Source organism: Dermacentor variabilis, unplaced genomic scaffold, assembly GCF_050947875.1.
Source record: "Dermacentor variabilis isolate Ectoservices unplaced genomic scaffold, ASM5094787v1 scaffold_20, whole genome shotgun sequence".
NCBI classification, from domain to species: domain Eukaryota; kingdom Metazoa; phylum Arthropoda; class Arachnida; order Ixodida; family Ixodidae; genus Dermacentor; species Dermacentor variabilis.
In genome coordinates, this window is record NW_027460368.1 from 1,621,869 (window position 1) to 1,646,152 (window position 24,284).

General features: G+C 48.1%; 1 protein-coding gene across 1 annotated transcript in view; it reads right to left on the reverse strand.

The window, feature by feature from the left end:
- LOC142568529 (uncharacterized) overlaps positions 1-24,284 on the reverse strand; it is a 152,148-nt gene that overhangs the window by 39,430 nt on the left and 88,434 nt on the right. The window contains exons 16-23 of the mRNA XM_075678438.1: positions 23,246-23,378; positions 23,038-23,169; positions 22,024-22,168; positions 20,237-20,361; positions 17,854-17,982; positions 15,361-15,717; positions 6,336-6,608; positions 4,957-5,149 (exon numbers count right to left, since the gene is read on the reverse strand). Of these exons, the coding sequence (XP_075534553.1) occupies positions 4,957-5,149; positions 6,336-6,608; positions 15,361-15,717; positions 17,854-17,982; positions 20,237-20,361; positions 22,024-22,168; positions 23,038-23,169; positions 23,246-23,378 (1,487 nt within the window). The remainder of the gene's footprint in view (positions 1-4,956; positions 5,150-6,335; positions 6,609-15,360; positions 15,718-17,853; positions 17,983-20,236; positions 20,362-22,023; positions 22,169-23,037; positions 23,170-23,245; positions 23,379-24,284) is intronic.

Sequence of the window (24,284 nt, forward strand, 5' to 3'; positions counted from 1 at the left end):
TATAATGGTACTGATTTGTATTGACAAGCAGCAATTAGTCATAGTTAAACCGCATGAAGTATTGACTTATATGGTTTGAGCAAATATATTAAGCTGCTTAATGAACATACAAATAATACACACTTGTTATTTTTGTCTCATATTGCTGCATCTACTTATTTGCAGCATACACCTCCATCACCTTTGGGTCTAATGACACAAAGGTCAAGGCCAGCCTGGCGACCATGATTGCCAAGGGGAAGTAGTGTAAATGTTTAGTCTCTCTCCATAATAGCTTAAGACGTGTATTTCAAGAAATTGATCTATTATATCGTGCAATAAAAACAGCTAATTCATTGCCGGTGCATTTGTTTTCTTTTTTCCACTGCATGATTCAGCACCTCAGTTCTCTCTGTTTAAGCAACATATATGAAAGCACAGCTGGTTCATGAGCATTATTAATCTACTAACATTAATGCATAAGTGCAGATGAAAAGCAACAGGTGCACATACATAAATACATTCAAAATTTTTTGCTACATGTAAACAAAAATGTAAGCTAACTTGTAGATAGATAGTTGTGGACTTATTGCCTTATACACTCTTTGTATACTTGTCTATAAAATGTCTGTGTCGATAGACTGCCTGTAGATTAATGAAAATTCATGTTTGTTGATAATTGTCTCCAGAATGTCATAGAAAAAAGTGTATAGGATCATAAAGTTCTGTTTTTGTAGACTGCAGTCTATAGAATGTCTTTAGACTATCTATAGACATTTGTCTTAGGCATTACATAGACTTCAGTCTGCAAAAGTAGAACTGTATATATAGTTCTACTTTTGTAGACTGAAGTGTTTAAAATGTCTATAGACAAATGTCTATAGATAGTCTATAGACATTTGTCTATAGACATTCTATAGACCTCAGTCTACAAAAATAGAACTGTATAACCCTATACACTTTTGTCTATAAACATTCTGCGGGCATTTGTCTACAAACGTGAATTTCCATTGATCTATAGACAGTCTATAGACTCAGACTTTTATAGACTAGTCCATAAAAAGTGTATGGCCATACGACAGTCTATAGACTGGTCTATAGGACTAGTCTATAGATAGTCTATAGACATTTGTCTATAGACATTCTATAGACTTTAGTCTACAAAAGTAGAACTGTAAGCCTATACACTTGTCTATAGACATGCTGCAGACAATTGTCTACAAACATGAATTTTCATTAATCTATAGACAGTCTATAGAAAGTCTATAGACTCAGGCTTTTTATAGACAAGTCTATAAAACGTGTATGGCCATAAGTCTATAGACTGTCTACAGACTAGTCTAAAGAAATGTATATAGACTTTCTATAAAAATTTTTGTCAGGGAACTCCCATCAGAATGCGCGCGCGGCGACGGGGAATCGAACCACAGCGGAGGCGACGCGTCCGGCCTTGAGGCAACAACTATAGGCGCGACGCAAGCGCCATCTGCTGATAGTGACCGCACTATCGGGTAAATATCGCCTACAGTTGAAAACGAACTTTTGTAACGGCTTCGTTGGACATGCCTGGTATATTTCGGCTCATCGGTTGGAAGTGACATCGCGCTAACACCTCTCCGCTTCTCAACTGTCTAAGGAGCAGGTCGTAGTGTTATAGTAGCACGGTGATCACACACATCCAGGCTGTAAGATGCGCAACCGAAAGCTCGGCCAGTCGGGATCGGTGTACAGCCGACAATGGTAAGCTCCGTCGTACTGTCGCGCAAATCGAGGAAATGACAACCAATATACCAGATACCAAATAACCAAATGCATAGGGTGAATCCAGATAAGGTCAGTGCGAGGGCGGCCCCGACTAGTTGTTTTTATTTGTACGAAATTTTTTATAACGTATCGAAATTCCTCCACACATTGCAAAGAAATTTATGCTTTAAGCGCACACCTTTGCTTCAGCACGAAAAAGCCTTGACCGAGAACAGGTGGAAAATACACCTGACGCTTTGCATGATGTTCCGACTTCGAGAAAGTCTAACATAATAAATAAAAATGTCCATGCCTTCATAGTTGTTATTCCTACTTTACACAACTTTGTTAATGAAAATAAAGTGCGAACAATTGTTTGGGTAAACTAACAGAAACAAAAAATGGTAAACTTGACTTTTGAGCAAGATGCTAAAATATCGACATTTTTGGGGCAATTTTTAACGTGCCTTGTTACGGCAAGTTCTTTTCGAGGTTTTTCCTGCGCGTACATTGCTACATGTATCTGCAGCAAAGTGCATTTAGTCTCTCTTACGTACCAGTATGTTTAATTCTGGCTCAATATTTGAAAACTTGCATAACGTCCAAATTTATGACAATTTTCTCGCTCGAATAGAAAAAAGAACGTTGACGTCCGATTAAGTAAAGCAATGAATAGTGATGTGTTAGGCCGAGGTGCTCGGCACTTCACAGCCAGTCTTTCAATATACTGCGCCGTGTCAACGTAAAGTTCAACTATGGCTTACGTTTGTACCACGAATCAATAAGGAACTTCAAGTGCACAGCTACTTTTTAGAGTAGGTACAAAAAGTACAGAACGATATATATTTTTGTTTATTGTTTTGTACTCTCTCAAAGCTGGAACAACATGTGAGTGCGTAAACTGCATGTTCCGCCTTACATCAGTCGAGATTTTTCCATGCTGAAACAAAAGCGCGCGCTGAAAAGTTGCTGGCTCTTCCGTAAAATGGTGAACGGCAAAGCGGATCGGCTGGAGATTATACTAGCCACAATCTTAAAATGGGCCTAGTGGATGTTCGCAACAGCACCCCCCCCCACACACACACACCACACCGCACCACGACGTGCTGTGCATTGGTCCATGTGGACGTTGCCCAGCTAGAAGAAGAAAACCGGCTGAAGGCGGCACGACAGGCAGCGAAAGACGCCAGAGAAACAGAGCGCACTGCACGGCTAGAAGAAGAAAAGCACCTGAAGGAGGCGCCACGCAGCGTGGCACCATCTCTCGAGGCGACGCGAAACCCGCGCCACGGAACTCACGGACCGCTGGCGTTCCAAAGAGCATAGGCAGGTATGCCCTGTCACAGCGCCAAAAGATAACAATGAAGTATATGGTGCCTTGTATCTGCCTTTGGGACGCCGCTATTGGAAATGACAAATACAACTTCGGCGTACCAGAAGTTACAGCTTGAGTGGTATCGTGAACAAACATTAGGAAGAACTCGGAAGCAATAGTTTTTGCAACTTTTTGGTGCAGTAACTAGGATATGCAATGATGCCCTGTACAAAGGGTTGGGGTCCAGGAACCGCATTTTGTTAAACTTTGACTGGTCGCCCGGATGATCTCGTTTTGTTCTCGCAAGTTGGCCGGGTGTTCTCGTTTGAGTGCCCGAATAACGGCTGTGGCTTTTGGCTCAAGGTCACTCGAAGGTTGCCGACAACGGGAGTTAAAAGCATTTGATTCTTTAAAAAATAAGCTAGATTGCGATGTGTAGAGAGATACTGCTGTGCTAATATAAATATTTCGTTGAAATAACAGAAAATAGTCGCGACCCCTCTCTGATTGTCTTTGCCTAAACATACCCTGATTTAGCACACGCGCACAAAGTGCTTTATGGTGTTAAATTTCCGAATGTAGGCTCAGCTACAAACAGTGAAACTCGTGTGCTCGATATATGTGAACGACACAATAAGAAAAGACGAGAGCATGAGAAAAAAATTGGAGGACGCTTAAGCTTCGCCTTCAAGAGTGGAACGCGACAGCGTTGCCGTCGACCCGCCAAGGGGTGTAAGACAATGCGCTCAGACAGTGATCACTTACGAGGCGCCCCGCATCGGACTCTGCGCCCACCTATCACGCGGTGAGCGTCGAGCAACGCAGCGTTCGGCGCGGCAACGAAACGCGCGCCTGAACAAACGGAACGAAACAAAGAACTCGGTGTCTCGGAGGGGGAAACGATCTACGCCAGCCAAACGTCGTGATCGGCACGGGCAGAGAGATAGATAGATAGTAATCTAAAGAAAGGAACGGCGCTTGATTCTGCAACCCGTGTGGGAGCACGGCGAAGCGTCGTCAGGGGAGAGGGAGTCGGGGACGCGAGGCGCCTGGCACCGGTCCGCGCACAGCCCCAATGCGCGCGCGGCGCGCCACCTGTCGGGGCAGCGCCGTACATTGAGAGGAGGGGGTCTATTGTTTGCCGCAAGATGGCTCTGCGTGTGTGGTAAGCGCAGAAGAAATGTAGCGGAAACGTACTTCGCTATTCGTGTAAATGCGACTTCTGTAAGTTACATGCTCATAATTACCGATATACACCGCAGTATAACTTTCTACGGCTCGTTTCTAAGGCAACACCGCATTCACTAGACGCGCTTTTGTACCGCTTTCAAGCATCGAACTCGTGGCTGAGTGGTGGCGTCTCCGTCTCACACTCCGGAGACCCTGGTTCGATTCCCACCCAGCCCATCTTGGAAGTTGCTTTTTATTTATGAAGTGCCTGCCATGATTTATCGCTCACGGCCAACGCCGCGGACGCCGACGCCGACACCCGACACCGACGCCGACGACACCGGCTTTTCTGCGACACGAGCTCCTTAACGCTATCGCGTTAAAAAGGGGAATTTCACACCGACGCGTTGTTACCATAGCCGTTTGCTCCTTAGTGACCCGATGGCTGAAGGAGCCGCAGCTCCGGCATAGAACTGGCTGAAACATGTTCACATTTTTCATTCACTTTCTACGACATGGATGCATTTTCTATGAATAATCAGTGCATACTGATAGAAATCGTAAATTGCACTTTGGCAGTATCTGCTGACCACACAAGCCTTCCTACCTTCTCCAAACTTGATACTAGTCAAATTTAGTTGTGAAGCAGCGAGAACAAAAAAAAATGGGGGGGGGCCGCTAGGTTGCTCAAAGGAAACATATTCCTAAGCACTGGGGATGTATTGGAGCATGTGCTTTGTCCGTCGCACCTGCAGTCAAGGTCGCCCATCCCCAGGTCTGCACTGCGAAGCTCGAAGTAAGGCTCGTTCAGGGCTCGGTCGCACTGGCCTCGGCCGGGTCCGCCGCCGTGTGGTGAAGGCGGAGAAGGCAGCGGGTATGACGGGGGGGCCAGTGGAGCGCCGCCTAACGCGGGCGGTCCCAGAGCCGGCGGAGGCGCACCTCCTGGGCGTGCAGAACAGGGCATGTGGAAAGTCATGTCGCTGTCCTCAGAAGGGCGTAAGTTACAAAGCATCTTAATGCGGCTCTGTATGTACTACCTGGCCGTTGCAGTCGCCGGCCTGGTCGCTAAACCATCATCGAGATTCCAGGTTACTGTACGCGACGCGGCAGATCTGTGCAGTGGTCATCGGTCAATGACCTTCGGATGATCGTAGACTGACAAACTTTCAAAGCGTCGAGACGCGGGATCGATTCATTCAAAATTGGAACTTACTCATCAGATCGCGTATTCTAGCTGAAGAATGCGGTTACATCGTATTGCATCAGAGATCATCACAGGTTGTGCCACACACATTCAGTCGCAGATCTGCAAGAAAATGAATGAGTCTACTCGCTTGCTACTTCTACTACGCAGCGACAAAGCATTCCGTCCATACATTTACGGCGCTACACGGTAGCCACGCGTATACGGAAAACGGTTACAGAGTTCTCCCCCATCCCGATGGGCCGCAGAACTGCCGCATCCCTCGTATGATCTACAAAAAGTGCTCCGCACCTTTGCTTCACCATCTATCCTTCGATTGCAAACCGTTTTAACAAATGAGCGGAATTCACCGCGCCTCCACGTGCTTGGCTGCAAATGATGTCTAGCCGAGTAAGCGTGGTTGTGCTATCTTGATGCGCGGCATAGACGTCAGTGTCGGCCTCATAGCAATGACGATTTCTAGCTAAGCAGTGCTTACAGCTCGCTCCGCCATTTTCCCACGAGCGCAGACACTACAAAGAGCTGCGTTAACGTTCCATTTTACGAGAGGCCATTACGAGAGGCGAGCAGGAGCGATGCACCTACAACTTAGCTGCGAAACGACGATGAAGCATGCAGGCGCACTCGCTCAATCGACTCGGTAGCGGAGCGAGGGCGGCGTTCAACGTTCTTATGCTGGTGACATAAGCTGATCTGCACGCGCGCAGTGACGTTCCTGTTCAGCGGCTCTCTGCACTTTATTAGGGTACATTGTGCGAGCTGAGCAGAGCGGATCATCAAATGGTTGGCTAAGTCTATTTATTACAATAGTAGAGTGGCTTTGGTTGGCTATACCACACACAACTGAAATTCGCATGCGCAGCGTGACAAGTTTACAGTGCTAAACGCGTCACTGTTGTATGAATACAAGACATTCGGGTGTACCTGGAAGTCCTCTAGAGGGCGGGTAGAATGTTGGGTCCCCGGACGGCGCGAACATGGCAGGTCCCAGGGGGTGTCCGCCGGCCGGCGGCGGGGCCCCAGCTCCGAGTGCTGGGTGGTGCGGGTATTGGGGCGGGAACGAGCCCCGGTCGAACAGCGAGCCACCGTCTTCACCGCAGGCCACCTGGCGCACGCGAAGCATGAATCCTCGGTTCTCGATCGCCTCGTTCGAGTGGAACCGGAACGCGGTCTGGAAGTCTCGCAGTGGCAATTGCTCTGCGGAGAAACAAGCAGACTAATGATGAACGAGGACGTATAGGTACCCGAGTTTGCCAATTCGCATACGCTGACAGCCCAATGTTACGTTACGGGTGGCTTTTGTGCACCGGGGCATCTACAGAGCGGATGGTGTGCTTCCGCTACAGACGCAAGAGCGGAACACCTCGGATATGCACACGGTGCTCGGAACGTGGACCCCAGGTCAAAATGATGGCGCTCATTGGCCCCGAGATGGAATGAAGTCACCGCCTGGCGTACACTGGCTGAACCATGATAGTGTATGGATGGTGCGTCGTGTCGTCTGCTAGCTGCTACTTGTTTACGTGTGCGCGTACGGCGCACATATCCTTTAAAGGATGTTCCGTGTTTGTAGCACACTCGTAAATGGTGGTATGCATGTTTTTTTTTCTTGGCGATGTAGATACTCATTTGACTTTGCGCTGCTGTCTGGGCTGCATGTGTTAGTCGTGGTGTTGTGAGCTTGACAGAAGGTAGCAGCCATTATTTTCAGAAATATAGAAAACGCAATAATTTTGGCTCTTAAATAACCTAAAATTATGCGCACCATCCTCATACACGTATATAATCATGCAAAAGACCCTTGTACTAAAATGCTACGTTTTCACTTTTTCTGTGTAAGTAAGCTAAAGAACACGTTTGAAACCACGTGGCGATACTGCCACTGCGCTGTCACTCATGGTGCCTTGTCGTAGCTAAAATAATTAACTATCTTGTATTTGACAGGGAATCGAAACGAAGTAAAAGGTAGTTATATGTGCGTACAAGCGGTGCAGTAGAGCCGCGATAACCAGCTGCCTTAACTTCACTGTACATGAATATGGGCATTTTATAACCAGTGCAAGAACAGAAGAAAGTTGAGTTCCACAACTGCAGGGACATCAGAATAGGCTGAACGCAAGCCGAACACCGACAAAAAGCACCATGCATGTGCATGAAAAGAAACTGCGTTCTGCGCTCTTTTCACGTATACTATGAATGTTGCGTGTGTTTTCGTGCCGAATTGCATTGGCACGAAATTGCATTGGAGGGCAATATACTATCAGTTCACAGCAGTCAGTCATGTCGGTTCTTCAAGAATGCAGACGATAGGAACGAGAAAGAGACGGACTCAAAGTTAGGTCTGCGCACTGACAATGATATGACTGTGGATTGCCGATGTAATTCGTTGTCTACTGGAATAATTTTATTATTTACGGCATGAATACAAGATTCCCTGTAATATAAGAAAGACTGTGTTTGGTCCAACATTATAGCTGAAACTTATCTGCGCGGAACCTCAGTGCAGCCATACACAGTAACGCGGCGACGCTGCTGCCACCTAGAGCCCAATTTCGCGGTCAATATTTATAGGCATAACAAATGAATGAATGAATGAATGAATGGACTGACGGACGGACGGATGGATGGATGCTATTAGCGTCCCTTTTGAAACGAGCGGTGGGTTGCGCCCCCCAAGCAATTGTTCTTATTTTGCCTAATGTCGTACCTACCTTTAAAAAAATGACACACACACACAAATAATTCCCAACTTCAAACTTTCTTAATAACCATTGGGAACTTTGTTTTTGCACGCCTTTGTTTATGGTCTTCCTACTCATCCGCCACTAAACCTCCAATCGCCTTTTACTACTCTCTACTGCGGACAAGATTATATCCCCCTGCTGTATAGCTGAAACCAAGGGCCTCAAGGAGGCCAGCTCCAGCCCAAACTGACATCTGGGTAAATATCTTCCCGTTCTAATAAAACATGTTCCATCGGTTATATAGCTTTACCGAAGTAAGCACAAGCTTCTTCCTTGGTGTACCTCGTTTTATAGCTACGCGTTCTATAAGGCATCCTGATCTCACTTCGAAATGTAGTTTCCCTTTGAATTATCATAAATTGTTTCCTTCCCGATTTTGTATTTTACCTCTTAGTTAGTTACTCATAGCAGGTTACTTTTCAGTTGCCCCCACCCAGGAAATGGTCTCACCATCTCTGACTTTGCGTTTCGCGTTCTTTGTTAATTGCCATGTTGCTTACTAACCGGTCCCATACTTGCAGGTAAGCTTCCTAGTTCTTTTCCTCCACTGTCACTCAGTATTATTTCTACACAAATACTTGATCACTCTGGCAACCGATTTACCTTTTTTTTTCATATTCCTCAGTCTTTCCTTTTTTCTTCGAAATCAATTTTACTCTGAGCTTTCCTAACTTCAAAACTTGTCCAGCCCATATCACCCTGTACAGCTTCTATTGTAGTCTTCCCGTCAGCGCCCAGTGCGAGGCGTCCCACTGACCTTTCGTTGCCATCGAGTCCTGATTGTACAACTGATTTCGAGCAGACAACCGCATTTCCGAATGTAAGCCCTGGAACCACTGCACCTTTCCAGATACCCTGGAGCACCTCGTTCCTATTGCATCACCATATCACTCTGTGTTTCGTTATGGCCGCATTTCTCTTCTCCTCTGCTAATATTTTTTTCCTGCGTTTCTGTATATCTATTGCCTTCGTTTATTCATATACCAAGGTATTTGTATTCTTTTACCGGATGTATTTCCTGGTCCTGTATTGACACTTTCTGTTAACTGTTTTCATTGAATACCCTGAAACCTGATATCGTTTAACACTAAATTTAAATCCTAAATTCTCACCTTGCTGTCCACAGACATTAGCCAGACGTTGCAAATCATTTTCCTTGATAGCTAGCAACACAATGTTGTCTGCATAAAATAAACCTGAAAGCTGCTGCTGTACCACTGTACCCGCCTGCTTGTTTAAGACATTAAGCCCGATATTACTTCCGTCTAGCGCCCTCTCCATCCTCACCATGTACATCACAAACAGCAGTGGGGATAAAGGGCACCCATGCCTCAGTTCCTTGTTGATATCGACTTTCTCCTCACCCCTTTCCATTAAACGCAACCTCTATCTTCCAGTTGAATATCCCTCAAAAGCGGTGCACAGTCGTTGCCTAAGCCTTTCCCTTCCAGAATATTCCACAAAATGTTGCGGTCTACGAAGTCATACGCTCAGGTCATGTCTACATGTAACAATCTCCTTTCTTGTCACTCGCCGTGGTTGCTCAGTGGCTATGGTGTTGGGCTGCTGAGCACGGAGGTCGCGGGATCGAATCCCGGCCACGGCGGCCGCATTTCGATGGAGGCGAAATGCGAAAACACCCGTGTACCTAGATTTAGGTGCATGCTAAAGAACCCCAGGTGGTCAAAATTTCCGGAGTCCTCCACTACAGCGTGCCTCATAATCAGAAAGTGGTTTTGGCAGGTAAAACCACATAATCTATCTTTCTTGTCTGGATATTTCAATACACTGAATAAGAACAAAAAGTTCTCCCAATATGCCATTATGTTCTGCCCATACTTGGCATTTAATAGCATGCATTGCTAACATGTATGTTACAGATGTAATGGTCAATGGTGTATATGAGTGAACGTTATTTTTGTGCCCCTTACCTTTATAAATTAAATTTATCCTACCTTGTCGCCAACTGTCTGGTATTCGCCTATCTTGTAAGCTTCCTTCTACTGCTTTCAACAGAGCTTCCTTACTTTTTGATCCTAGTTCATTAATCAGTCTAACCTTGTCTAACGTTGTGGCTGTGCGGTTACAAATATTCTCTTCCGCATTCTTCCAGTTGAAATTTCTCTGAACCAGCTCCTTTTTTCACCTTTTTCCTGTTCATATTCTCTTTCTTCAAAATTCATCTCGTAATTGCTTTTAAATGACTGGGCTGTTCTTTTAATGCCATGTCCCTTTCCAGTTTCTTCCCATCATCATGTAGGATACTGTAACGTGGTAGTGACATTGAAGAAGGCAGAAAAACTGTTATTGGCGAAACTAGCGTATTATTGGGCGAACCTGTGGGCCCTGAAATGCAGGCTACACTCAAAGAACAACGATAGCGGCGAACACAATCGGCGATCGACGAAAATCTGATCAACAGGTCAAGCGCGTCGGCCTTCCTACACATCAGTCATCGAAGGTTCCAGAGTAATCGCTGGTCGCGTGCCTAGCGTGTCTTCCAGAAACTTCTGCACCATTCGCATCTTGCATACATGTAATCAGATTACACAAGGTTCGGCGACAACACACAGCGGATAAAATCATCCATAACATTCCAGAAACTTCCGATACATGCAGGCGCGTCCTGCAGGCGCTGAGCGATAACACTTGTTAGACGATGAAGCGCGGTGACTTGATAAACAAGTACACGTGTCAATATGTGGCTGTACTGTTCCAGACTTCCTGCCTATTAAGCTAATGTAGTTCCGAAAATACTCCAGACGCGGCCTTCTTTTTCTCACGTATTTCTGAGAACCGACATTCACTTTCACCTTTAATCTTTGCTTGAACCAGTATTTCAAGCGCATTTTTTCTCCCCGTATATATCCGATTTTCTGTCTACTTCATCCTGCGGCAACTGTTTTTTTTTTACCTGCCTATGCTCTCGTAATGCTTTCTGCTGTCCATCGATCGCTTCGCGTATCTCCCTAGTCCACCACCTTTTCGGTTTCCCTTTTCCTTTTCAACAAACGTGTTGCTTCTCTTTCCTTATTTCTCTAGTTACTACACTTAGAATCTCACTATATGTTTCCATTCTTTGCTTGACCATTCGCTAAGTTCTTTCTAGCCTCTTGTGGGTATATTTCTTATTGGTTCAGCGCTCAAATTAGGACTGGCCATTCTTCGCGACACCGACGAGAGTGCCGGCACCTTCTTCTTGCCACGCGCAAGCATGATTGGCTCCGACACTACGTCCTCCCGCACGGACGCGACCGCCTCACCCGAGGCGAGCCCTATCCACCCGGAGAGCCCTTTGCTTTCGTCGCCGGAAGCCTGCTCGTCGCCTCCGCTCAACACCGCCGCGGAGTCCACCGCACCAGACGAGGGTCCGTGCGCGACGGCGGTGGTTCCTCCCGGCGATCACGAGGATCCCGCCGACGGCCCCTCTTCCAACCACAGCCGGTCGAGAACGCCTACCCCAGTTGCTGAGGGAACAGGGCAGCACTTCCTCAGGAACTCTCCGCTGCCGCCCGCGGCCGCTGAGGACTCCCAAGCCTGCCAGCCCGCAGCGGAAAAGCCGAAAAACGCCGCAAGAAGGCGACGCCGATTCCGACGGTTCGTCGACATTGAGCCGCATTCCCCACCCGTTGACGGTGGTGTCGCTCACGATACCGCCGTCACGACCATCTACCGGCCCATCGAGCGCAGAGCCACGTTCCTGGCTCTCTCGCGGGACAGTGTCGCCGCTCAGCTATCCGCCGTGCCGGGCGTGAGGCGCGTTCGTGTCAACTTCGGTCGCAACGTGGTGGCTGTGGACGTGACACGCGGTGCCGACTCGGCGCCCCTTCTCGAGGTGTGCGTCATTGGTGACGTGGCGGTGCGCTCGAAAGCACTGCACAGCAACTCCTGTGTGAGTGTCATTTATGGGGTCGACCCTTCTTTCGACGCCCGCACAGTGAGAGAAAACCTGGAGGCACCCGTCGCGGTGCTGTCATGCTCGCGGAGTGGCGCAAGCGTCATCATCACTTTCGTCGGGAGCGTCGTGCCTCCAAACATGCGACTTTTCAAACAGCTGCGCGCCGTTCGTGCCCGTCTGCCCCGACCACTTCAGTGCGCGACCGCTGCGGCGTTTTCGGCCACGCCGGCGCCACCTGTTTCCGCGACGCCCGCTTCCTCCGCTTCGGTGAGTCGCATCCTACAGGAGACTGCCCCGCGGAGAAGCCACGCTGCGTCAATTGCGGTGGCCGACACCCTTCGACAGATCCGAGCTGTCCCGAGTGGGAGCGCGAGAGGAAGGCGGCCGTGTTGTTGTCTTCGTCTGAGCGGCCCCTTTCGAGAAAAAAAGCGCTTGAGCTGGCCGGCGCCACATCGTACGAGCCGCATACAGCCGCTCCGTCGACGTCTGCTCGCACCCCGCAGGGCCGATCTTACAGTGACGCCCTGCGTGGCCGCAACACCCAGACGGCCGCTCCTGAGCCGTTACGCGGCCCACAAACCGCTCCGAGCAGCGACCCCAGGGACGCGCTCATAGCCGCACTCGCGGCTGCACTCCGTGCCCTGCTGGTCCAGTGCCCAGCTATCGACGGCAACGTGCGACAGATGTGCGACGCGGCTCTCGCCGCGCAGGAAGCTCTGCTTCACCACGACTAGGCGCGTCACCGCGCCACATAAGCGAAGGCCACCAACTTGCCCACGCGCGCTGTTCGGGCCGCCGCCGCCGCATCTCTTTCACCCCTCTTTCAATTCCCTCTCCCACTTGTGCAGCGCGGTTGAGGTGTCCTCAACTGAGAGACAGTTACTGCGCTGCACTTAACCCCACTTTTTTCCTTCCGCAAACAAGAATCTCTCTCTCTCTTCCTCTCTTTCCCAACTACATACCCCATATTCAAAATGATGCGTTTATGGTAACTCCGTATGCTGCTATAAACTTGCTCGTCAATGAACATTTCTCTCAACTTATCATAAATTCCTTCTGTCATCAGAAAGTAATCAATGGTCGACTGCCTATTTCTGACTTCACGTGTTGTTACCATCACATTTAGGCGCCGTATTCGATATAACGAGGTTACGTTGCTCACAGAGATCTAGTATTAACACGCATTGTTTTCGGTATAACCGTCTAAATTCTGTATGTGGGCATTGATGTCACCTACAGGATAATTTCGGAATTATTCCCGAATCCCTTAATATCAGCACTTAGGCAGTTCACTAACTTTTGCCACCAACTCTTAAATCTTCTCTTTGCGCTTTTTTCCCGTCCGAAAATACGTTACACCCAGGCAAGTTTTCTTTCCACTCAGTGTGCCTGATAACCAAAGGTGCTGTTTACACTTTAAATTTACTTTTTCTCATTGGGTCCCTGATGTAAGAGCCATTCCGACTCCCCCTCCCTCTCTTCCCAATTTAGTGCTGTTGCACCCTTCCCAAACATAATTTTCAATCACTGGTGGCTCTTCTAAGTCTCTAAGGTGTATTTCTGTAACCGCATGCACACCTGTTTGTTCTCTATGTAACTGTTCCTCAATCTCTAACCACTTTAACTTTTTTTCTGGCGCCCTGCATGTTTATGCAGTCTATTGCACGGCGAGCTCTCTTCTTTCTTGTTTTCCTACTTTTTTTTGTTATTGATGGCAGTGCTAGTCTGCGGTTCCCCTAGAGCACCGTTTTCTTCATTACTACTTATCCTGCCCTCTTGAGCGCCCGTGGGCCACCCAAAAAAGCACGTGTGCGACCAGCCAGTCGCTAACCCACATCTCACTTAAGCCTCTGGTTAAAGTGAATTCCGTCTCGTTGAAAACCACCATACCTTATCTCTTCCCTGTTTACTTTCACAACCTGGAAAGCGCTTACTCTCCCTCACTCTCCATATAGCCTCATTAGCGACCCCAACCGCTGTCTCTACGCTGTGGCCCAAGCTCACTCGATCCGCCCTCCGTTCCGCACTCCGCCTATCTCATTGGCTGGCCCGAGGGGGACGCCGTGTGACGTCGTCACGGCAAATATGGCGCTTGCTCGAAGCGAAGTGGGAACGCAAGGCCCTTAAGTTGCAGCCGCGTCCGAAACAGTTTAGTAAAGATCACAATAACAAGAAAAATCGAGTTATGCAGCACCCGTGGAGATAGCCATCGAAGAAAGGAAGCCGGTGTGCCCTTCCAGACCTCATCAGTGCGTGCGATCGCCGACAGAAATAGACAGAGAGCAGGAAGTGTGGTATGTTTATGTGAACGTAGGAAGAAATATTTGAGGCAGATGAGGCCTTGCTATGTAATCGAGGCCTCGCTATGTAATGAACGAGAAGAAAGGAAACCAAGGGCACGCTTTTTATTAGTCATATCATAAGCCAACAAATCGTAAGAGCATCGCGCGCGTAATTCGAAGACGTGGGTTCGTGCCCCACCTGCAGCCAGATGTTTTTTCATCCACTTTCATTTCCACTAATTATCATTCCTTTATTTCACCTAATACGTACGTGTAGTTTTGCCTATGCTGTCCTTGGTGTCTTTGTTTGTTGGATTCTTATGATATGACTAATAAACATCCAGCCCTCGGTTTCTTTCCATCTCGCTCATTACACAGCGAGGCCTCGAATCCGGTAGCATTGATGCCTTCAGATAGCATGCGCGGGTTTATTAAGCAGTTGCCTTCACCCAAAAATATCCCGTACACATGACGCCTACGACAAAAAAGGATATTCCACATCTGCCCTCAAGTATGTGAGGTGTGGCGCTGGCTAATACTCCCACTTTTAGTTCTTGTAGATAAACATAAATACCCCAGACAGTGGATGGGAAAACGGCGCCACAGTAGCTCGAATGGTGAGAGCATCGCACGTGTAATGCGAAGACATGGGTTCGTGCCCCACCTGCGGCCAGTTGTTTTTTCATCCACTTTCATTTACATTAATTTATCATTTCTTTATTTGAATAACTAAGTACATGTTGTTGGTTTCGAATGATAAGACTGTGTGTATGTATGTATGTATGTATATATATATATATAGCGGGTCTTTCCATATATCATATAGTGTTATCGGACAGGGATGGGAGTTGTGGGGCAAATGACGCTTTTTTGATAAGACAGGCAGCGCAAGAGACACCTTCGCTGAGGTATACTTTCACGGCAGGCCAGCCAAAGCGTGGACGCACTCAATACTTCATATAAGTGAACCGGTGAGCTATCGTTGACGCGAGAGCTCATGGGAGTAAGCAAGCAAATGGACTCACTGGTCTTTCCGGCGGGCACCTGTCCGCATATCTTGTGGCCGGCCAGCTCCAGGTAATCGTGGTGGCAGCCGGCGCTGTACTCCAGGTCGAAGGCGTCGAATGTGACCAGCAGCGCGCACACGGCGTCGCTGTGTCGCCGGATGAAGTATCGGCAGTCGAGTCCCGGCCGGTAAGGGCCCGGGTAGCCGGGGCTCTCCAGCTCGAACTCCTCCAGCGCGTACAGCCGGTCGCAGCTGGGTGGCTGGTGCTGATGCTGCTGGCGCTTGGTGGCGACGTCCAAAGAATCCGACGGATGCGGATACGGCTTCGGATGGTACAGCTCGGGTGGTCCTCCACCCAGGGACGCCGGGGGTCGGCCTGCGGAGGCATGCTGGGCTGCCATCGCGTTGCTATGGCAAGCATCGCTTGTCCGGCGTTGGGTAGCCGTGTAATCCAGTCAGGGGGGCGCATAACTAGTTTGGCAAGGGCGAATCAAGCTGCCCAAGCCCTGCTTTTATTCCCTGCCCATTCAATTGGTCAGATGTGTACGTCATCACAGCATCGGGAGATTACATGGCAAGCGGAAACTTTCCATGACCCTCTTAAACATACATGGAATCGGTGAGCATGGACCCTGCATGAGCTGACACACACATATTTAAAGGGGGAAAGTTAGGAGGGACGTCGCTGCTTTGCCCCATTTCATTTTCATACCAACTTTGAAGTGACACCGAAGACCACCTTATACTTCGTTGTTTTGCTTCTCAAAATGTGAGTTCATATTCAATACACCACGTCTGAGTGATTGTACGATTGCTTAACGTTTTTCTTGAAAAACCCGGCTTACAAATAAGCCTGCTTGTACTTCCCTCGCTCCCCATCACCTATAAGGATATCATCCAGTCGCGAGCGAGCTGTTGGTGTTACTACAGTAAGTGCTACCAGATCCGTGAGGATGCGTCCTGCTTGGCTTGACTGTATTGCACCGGCTATCTAGCAGCGTCGCTGGGAAATGGATGTGGACGAGGTGGAGCTGGCCCATTAAGTCAATACATAACTCTTTCTTTGAGTGAACCCTCTCGTTAACGCAAATAGCAGGCCCGTGTCAGAGACGGAATGCTGTTTTTGAGTGCCAGGAAAAGCACCTGCCACCAAACCTGTTTTTTTTTTCATTCAAATGAAAATTTGTTCGAATAGTTGGCACGCGTAGCAGTGCAGGCCCCCAAGCGCATCCATCCATTTGTGGTCTGTACGTTAGCCCTGTCTTCTGTCACTTCAAATCGCGCTGTCCTTGTTCGCGATGTTCAGTCAGTGCCATCGAGCCCGATTTCCTGCTCTGCTCATCGTCCATGCACACTGTCACATGTTGAATGATTCCGGATAACACCGTGCTAGTGCCACGATTTCTAGAACACACTCTTGATTAAAAATCGGAGATGCAAATATGACTTCAGAATGGTTTCTATGAGAATAGCATGACACTTTTTTTATGAATGTCTGTACAGTTAACAGAAAACCACCTCCCAAGCACTCCGTACAGATGGTTAATCAGCGGAGCTGAAACGTGCGGCCCCGGTGTTTATCATTAGGTTAATCCCGACGGTTCATTAAACGACGGCTTGGTAAGCTGCCGGATCCTCGGTACGTAGTTGCTGCTTGCGCTCGGCTGTATGAACCTGTTCTTGTGCATGGAATTCCACATCGGCACGGCGTAGACGAGCTCTTGCGTACTCCTACGGAGCTGCCTGCTCCTCAGGGGTACATATGACGCGTGGCCGGATCCGAAGAAAAACTGCTGCGTGCGCGCTCGCCTGCGACGTAGAGCAACGACGTCACTACTGGCGCAGCCAATCGCGCGCCTCTTTCTCTCTTTTTTTTCGCACATGCGCATGGGATTGCGCTGGAGGAGTTTTCGGCGTACAGGCGACAGACGGATGGACGGATCGGCTAGCCATATACAGATTCGCTGTAAAAGAAGTTGACAGTCAGTCACTTTAGCATGCGCTAAACATAGGAAAGAATGGTAGGTTCGACCATGAATGGTGGCACCATTAATTTGGGTGCCTTCGAATTTTGGACACACCAAAGATCATGGGTTCCACTCCCACCAATGGTCGTTGGTCCGAGTGCAATAATTAACTTTACCTGAATTAACGTCGAAGGTCGTGAGTTCGACTCCCGCCAATGGTCGTGGGTGGCACCATCACTTTTGGTGCGACTGAATTTCGTGCCATAAAACCAGACTGTCAATTTTTCGATAACGCCGGACAACGGATTTTTCTTCCCGTGAGGGACTAGTGATCTATGCGAGTTAGTCCACGCACTTAGCATGTAAAATTAAAATTCCCTTTAGTGTTCCTTTAAAGGGGTACCGACAGAAGAAAGTTAGAGTCTGGCTTGTTCGCGTAAAACAAACGAGCGTCGTGTAAAATTGTTGCGATCTTCTTGACGAGGATATATCTTACGAGAAAAGTCCTCACCGCACAGCGATCACGTGTAGCGTGCGCGACTTACCGTCGCCTCCTTCTCCTGTGGGACAGCCGAGTTGTTTGTAGAAGCCGAGGAATCCTTTCCCGGCGTCGTGGTCATTGGATATGAAATGCATTGTCACGCTACGGCGGGGACCCTTGAAGTCCAAGATGCCTGGAGTTGACAAACGAAACAGGTCATTAACGTGAAGCCACGAGCGAGTATAGACATTTTAAGACACCGCAAACACGCGTTCTTTGCACCCAAGGTTTGCCAAGGCATATTAATTCAGCGCAGCCATATCCAAGTGCAGGATGAAGGCGTAGGAATTGTGCATGCATACCTGCTTCACCTACATCGCATTGAGCGTTAGTATAACGTGCATTTTCCTCCTGCACGACATGCTGCTTGTGTATAGAATTCTGTCATATACTCGCAGTCTTCGGAACCCGCTTTACGAAACTCCCGTGATGCACCCCCACTTTATACAGCTGTCACCCTGACTGCCTCACTTCATTTCGTGCAGTTTGCTTCCCGACTGTTATACAATTAACCTGCCCTGATGCAGTGTCATCGTTGCTCAAGCAGTGACACAATGTACGGTTTCTGTGTTTTGGCAGCAGCAGATCAGTTGATGGTTTGCATTATCATCTGGTCCTTTGCAACGCTGAGTGGTCAAGTAGTGGGCAACTCGGCCGTTGCCGTGCTCATATGCTTTTGCCTTGCCTCCGGGGTGTCGTCTCCACTGTACAAAAAACGCAGTATGCCACGGCGCGAGGCAATGCCAAGACCGACGCACGTTTTTCGTGGCTCTTGCGCTTCTTCTCAAGAAAGATGAAAGGAACATTAACGGAGAACATTAAGCCGAATTATATCGGTAGAAGTAGAATTATATCGGAATCCTTGTTTTCTGTGTCCCAGTATTTCTTGCGCAAGAAAAATGTGTCTGAATGTCCCATTGCTGCTTCTCTATTTGAATCGGCCACGCCAAAGCGGGTGAGTTGCGATAATCTTCACCTGACGTCCCTCGCTGGTGTTCTTGGTAAATTAGCCACTGCTGACGTCACATGAGAGGTACCGAGGAGAAAGGGGATTAACCGAGGGGCCCGATTTTTATTAGTCATATCATAAGAAGCCAACAAACATTGACACCAAGGACAACATAGGGGAAATTACTTGTGCTTAATAAATGAAATGAAGAAATGATAAATTAATGGAAATTAAAGTGGATGAAAAAGTACCGAGCACAGTTCATGATATAGGTGGCACCACTCCAGTATTTAGAGCACAGCTCTTAGGCGCCCATTCTTGCGGCGAGCGTTGGCGTCCTACATCGTAACCGAGCGAACGAGCACTGCGAAGGATGAGAGCGAGAGCGGAGCGGGGATGAAAAAAGCGGCGCGAGCGAAAAGAGCGCGAAGAGGAAAACGGAGGAGGAGGGTATGGCGGAAGCGTGAGAAAAGCGTAGTGACGCTCACGAGGGTCTTTGCGGCGACGATCGCTACGAGATGGCGCCAGAGTAACGGGCGTGGTCTGTGTGGAAACAAAGCTCTGTATGAGCGGACGTTGTCTGCTGCGGCTGGTGTGAATCGTGCCTACGCGTCACTCACGTGCTTCCTCTCACGATTTCTCGATTAGCGAGGCAGTCGCGCCACGCTTCACTCCGTTTGCAATGTGCTGCACGAGGCAGGTTGTCCGCGCCAGCCGTTGTATCACGAAATGCAAACACGTATATATCTGCGCTCAAATTTCGCATTAGGGAGCATCGTAGTCGTCGGGTAATCTTTTTTTTATTTCCGTAATACTGTCGCCTACAAAAGCTCTGTGCTCGCTACGAATGACGAATTCGTTATTACAGAATTCTGATCACCGAATCTAGCTCGACCTAATGTTTCCCTTTCTGTCCTTTTAAGATGGAGCTTGCGAGAAGGAGCTGCTATTAAAGTACTGATGCCTACTATACGTAATGTCCTCACAATACGCAGTCTACATGAATACTAGCAGCGACAACGTCGGAGTTTGGAATATTATGCGTCTTCCGTGAGTGCCCCACACCAAAGACAGTGTGCATGACACCCGGGCCAATGACTCGGAGTCATTCCGCATGCCAGGCGCGGTCGTTCCAAAGTAGTCCGCGCGTAAACACACTGGGGCTAAATTTTTGCGTAGTTCCACACCAGGATCGGATAATGTGTTTCCTTTTTTTATACCTATCCATTAAAACTAGGGCTCAATTTGTCAACAAAGATAGCGCGATGCAATTTTCCTTTAGCCGTCAACCCTGAGGTCCTTTAAGTATATTTCCCGTGTGCAAATGCTGCCTATATTGACAGCGTCGTCGCTAAAAATGGCGCGACGTACACAACTCTATATGACCAGCCCGAAGAATTCGACAAGGCGCCATTCGCAGAATAATACGACCACTCACGTATCTGTCCCTCCAACTGGCGGTTGCAGTAGCGGACTCCGTTGATCTCCATGAAGTCTGCGCCACACTGGCCGTCCGGGCGGTTGTTTGAGTGCAGGTTGAACTGGATGAACGACAGCTCCACCCTGCGCACGCAACAGCGGAGAGCGCAGCAACAAGACGTGTATCGAAATTTTCAATTTTAATATTATTCTTTGCTATAATTTTCATACTTGCCTACCTGAGAACATTGAACATTCGTAAAAAAATCCAGCAGACATGAGAGGGGGAGGGGGTGGAGGAGGCGGTAATAGTATCAATTTTATCGAAGTTTGCGCTAAACACACACAATTTGTGGGGTACATATGCGCATTGTATTAACGATGATTTGTGAAAGAAAGAAAACGACGAACAATAATAGAAGCTGAAACCTACAGTTTTTTTAGATTACAGTGACCTTTTCAGCGACTTGGCTGTTGCCAGTTTCGGCTGCTTTATTTATGGGGTTTTACGTGATGTAGCCACTATATAATTATGAGGCACGTAGTAGTGGCGGACTCCGGAATAAGTTTGACCACCAGGGGCTCTTTAATGTGTACCCAATGCACGGTACACGCACGTTTTTTTTTTTTTTTTGCATTTCGCCCTCATCTAAATCCGATCGCCGTGGCCGGGATTTCAACCCGCGCCATCGGGCTTAGCAGCGAAACACCAAAGGCACTACGTCACCACACTGGGTATTTTGCCTGCTTCAGGAGCTTGTCTCAATAAACTTGCTGTAATCAAGCACTCCTCTAATATGTGGTGTTTCGTGCTGCCATAAAAGGAGAGCACATGTGCAAAGGTACCATCAAATTTTCGTTATTCTACGCATTTTTTTCAACGCATTTAAATCTTTTTCGCAGAGAGAATCTATTTTCCGCTAAACATGACGCAACATTCGTGGAGTCGTAGAACGAGGAAAAACTCGTAAATTTTACGAAAAATACGGGAGGGTTGGCAGGAAGGCCTTTCGTGCTGACCTAGGAAAATTATTCAATTCAGTCAGGATTTTATTATCGTTGTTCCAGCTTCCAGTGCACATTACTTGCGCATGTGCGGTCATCTGCTAGCCTCCCAGCGTGGAAAACAGTAGGCCAGAAACGAGGCCTTCTGGCAGCCTTCTTCCTCCTCTTTACCATTAACATGGTACATTGACAGCTCCGGTGAGGCGCTGATCAGTTGTCTATATTTCCGAACAATACGTGTTTTTAGGGTTGAAACAATGGTGCATCTCCTGTCAAGGTCACCGCAAAATGACAGCAATCAGCAGCCGGTTATCTCTGGTTCTTTTCCACAAAGGGGCTGACCAAGCACAATGCGGTTTAGCTGCTCTGGTCTGACGAGAATCTGCGTATTTAGTTACGACATAGTCAACAGCCACGATATGCACGTCACGACGAGTTTCTTTAAGAAGTCCAATTTAATTTCATTGCACATCTTTGAGCTCTCTGTGTGAACAAGCTGCAGTGGCGTCTGTAGTAACTTGGCCTTTCATGAATCTACTTCAACCTCGCGGATTTTTTCAGAATTTAGGTTCACCGCTGGGCTAATGGATTACGCTGGCTTTCTTCACAGCTTACCGATCGCTTTTATTCTTTGACATAGGTTCAGAGCATTTTTTACGCTCCATTTTCTTTCAGACAGGAAACTGTTGATGGAAAACCGACCGTTAAACCTCCAAGACATCGCATCAAGAAGTGCCGATTCTTCAGTCAATGTCGGCAACCAAACACTCTGCTGACACTTGTCAGAAAACATGGTCTTACCTGCATCTGTCGGGAGCCGCGGCGATGACGCGATAAGTGCAAGACATCTGGTTAGGGTAAGGACCCGGAAATCCCTGGCTGTAGAATACGCCACTCTGGTCACAGAACTCGTACATGCACGGTACTCCCAGGGCCGGAGCTTTCTCTGCACCGAGATAATGGCGATTTAAAATGTACGAAAGCTTATATTGTCGAGGGTTCGACGGAATACGGTCTGATCAGGTAAAATCATTAGCAAAGAAGTACGTCACTGGCCACAGTGAATACAAAATCACGCTGCAGGATCCGTACGGATTCCTTGTTGCCAATGTGTACAAGGGTCCTGTACGCATCCCAGAACGTCATTTTGTTTTGGCTGTGGCCAGTGACCTGCTTATTTTCAAATGGACTGAGTTTAGCGTTATCCAAATGGTGCACGTTGATTCGTATCGGCTTAAGCATGTACCTACAAGTGAGCGTTCCACATTCCCAAGTTGCAATGTGATGCTAGCCCGCTGCGGTACCCCACAGTTCAGCAGCGTCATACATGATAGACAAACTCACCGCTTATCACGCCTCCTCAAATATAGGAAGCATAGTATAAACAAGCAATATGAATAAAGAGGCAGAGAGAAACAAGGAAACGCAGGGAGGTTAAACAGAAGGACGTCCGGTTAGCTACTCTACACAGAAGAGAGGCGATAAGGGAGTGAAAGGAGAAGCCAGAAGGAGAGAGATAGTTCACTCGCACAGTAGTAGACGTAAGGCGTCTCTGTAGTATACTGTGTGGCACTGCGTAGTATTGTGAAGATGGTAAATGTATAGGAAAAAAATTACGCGAAATGACAAGCACTGATATAGAAGAAAATGTATAGTACTTACCGAAACGTCGTTTTTTACACTTTCATATCCGCCTACTTTCCTACGCTAGAGTAATGCCGCTTTTTTCTGCGCTAATGTCTTTTCCTTCTGTCCTTGCTTCCTAAATAAAACTATATATATATATATATATAATATGGTAACATCAATGCTTACCGAGTCCCGTAACCGGTGGCAGTCGCGAGCCACACTCAACCTGGCGAGCCTTGATGTGAAAGCCAGGCCGGCTTCCGCCCTGGTCGGACCGGAAGCGGAACACCATCTGCGAGCTGCTGAAATGCACCAACCCTGGGCAGCGAAAAAGCGGCACAGAGCAATTTCATTCAATATGAAACTCTTAATTGGCGTAACAGGCAAGACTCACTCTTGGAGCCTGGAGGCAGGACACCGCACACGCGCTCCCCGTCGATCTCGAGGAAGTCCGAGAAACACTCGTTGTCCTTGTCTACGTCGAAGTCGATGAAGGTGAACTCTACGCTGCAGATGTCGCGCGAAGCCTGTGAGCACAGAAAGACAGACCCGCCAGCCTTTACAGAAACAAAGGAGTCCGGCAAGCGGGCGTATGGCGCGGCCGTAATATCTATCTACAGCGAAGTACCATCTCCCTCAGCTAAGTATCAGCGAAATATCAACCCCTATCCACAGCTAGGGTGAACACGCCAGCGAATTGCATGCACGCTCAGGGATGCGCCCGCTGTGGGCGTAGCAAGGCAGAGTACCTATGCAATATGCAGACGAGCAAAGAGGAACGTTTATTGTAAAGCCAGCAAACTTAGCACGCACGAAGAGTCACACATGTCACGCATTTGTGTCTTTGTTTTAATGCGGCACATCACAGTATGTAAACATTCCTCTAGTATGCACGCTTGGTCCATTCATACTTTCTGTGAGGTTGCTATGGTTAGTCAGTCGACGGTGTGTTTAGACGTGGGAGGACTAGAGGCGAGTAGAGATTAAAAAGGTCGTCGTTGTCACTGGAGTACTGAAAAGTTCTGCAAGCGAGGCCTCAACTGAGAGCTTCGACGTACTGGCCAATTTTCCTGCCAAATAAAATTTTAAAGCGGAGCTTTCTTTGCCTCTTTCTTCGACTTTTCCGCTGCTACTTCTGCTGCCATTGTCTCGCGTGCCGCGTTGGGGGTGGTTCAGAGCTTGCATATGCACCACAGGAGCGTGACAGAGAGGAAAGGCGACACGAGAAACTTCATTGGACCTTTCCACCACGTCGCATGTGCAGAATGGCCTCTGGAGGTACCTGGGCGTCGCTACAATACCATCCCTACGGTTGTAATGGCAGAGAGGATGGCAGAATGGCAGAGAGGATGGAGGGAGAGGACGCCGAGAATGAGTAGAACTGATGCAGTCACGAAACGGCAAATAACAGCCTTGTCACTCTTCGCTCGCAG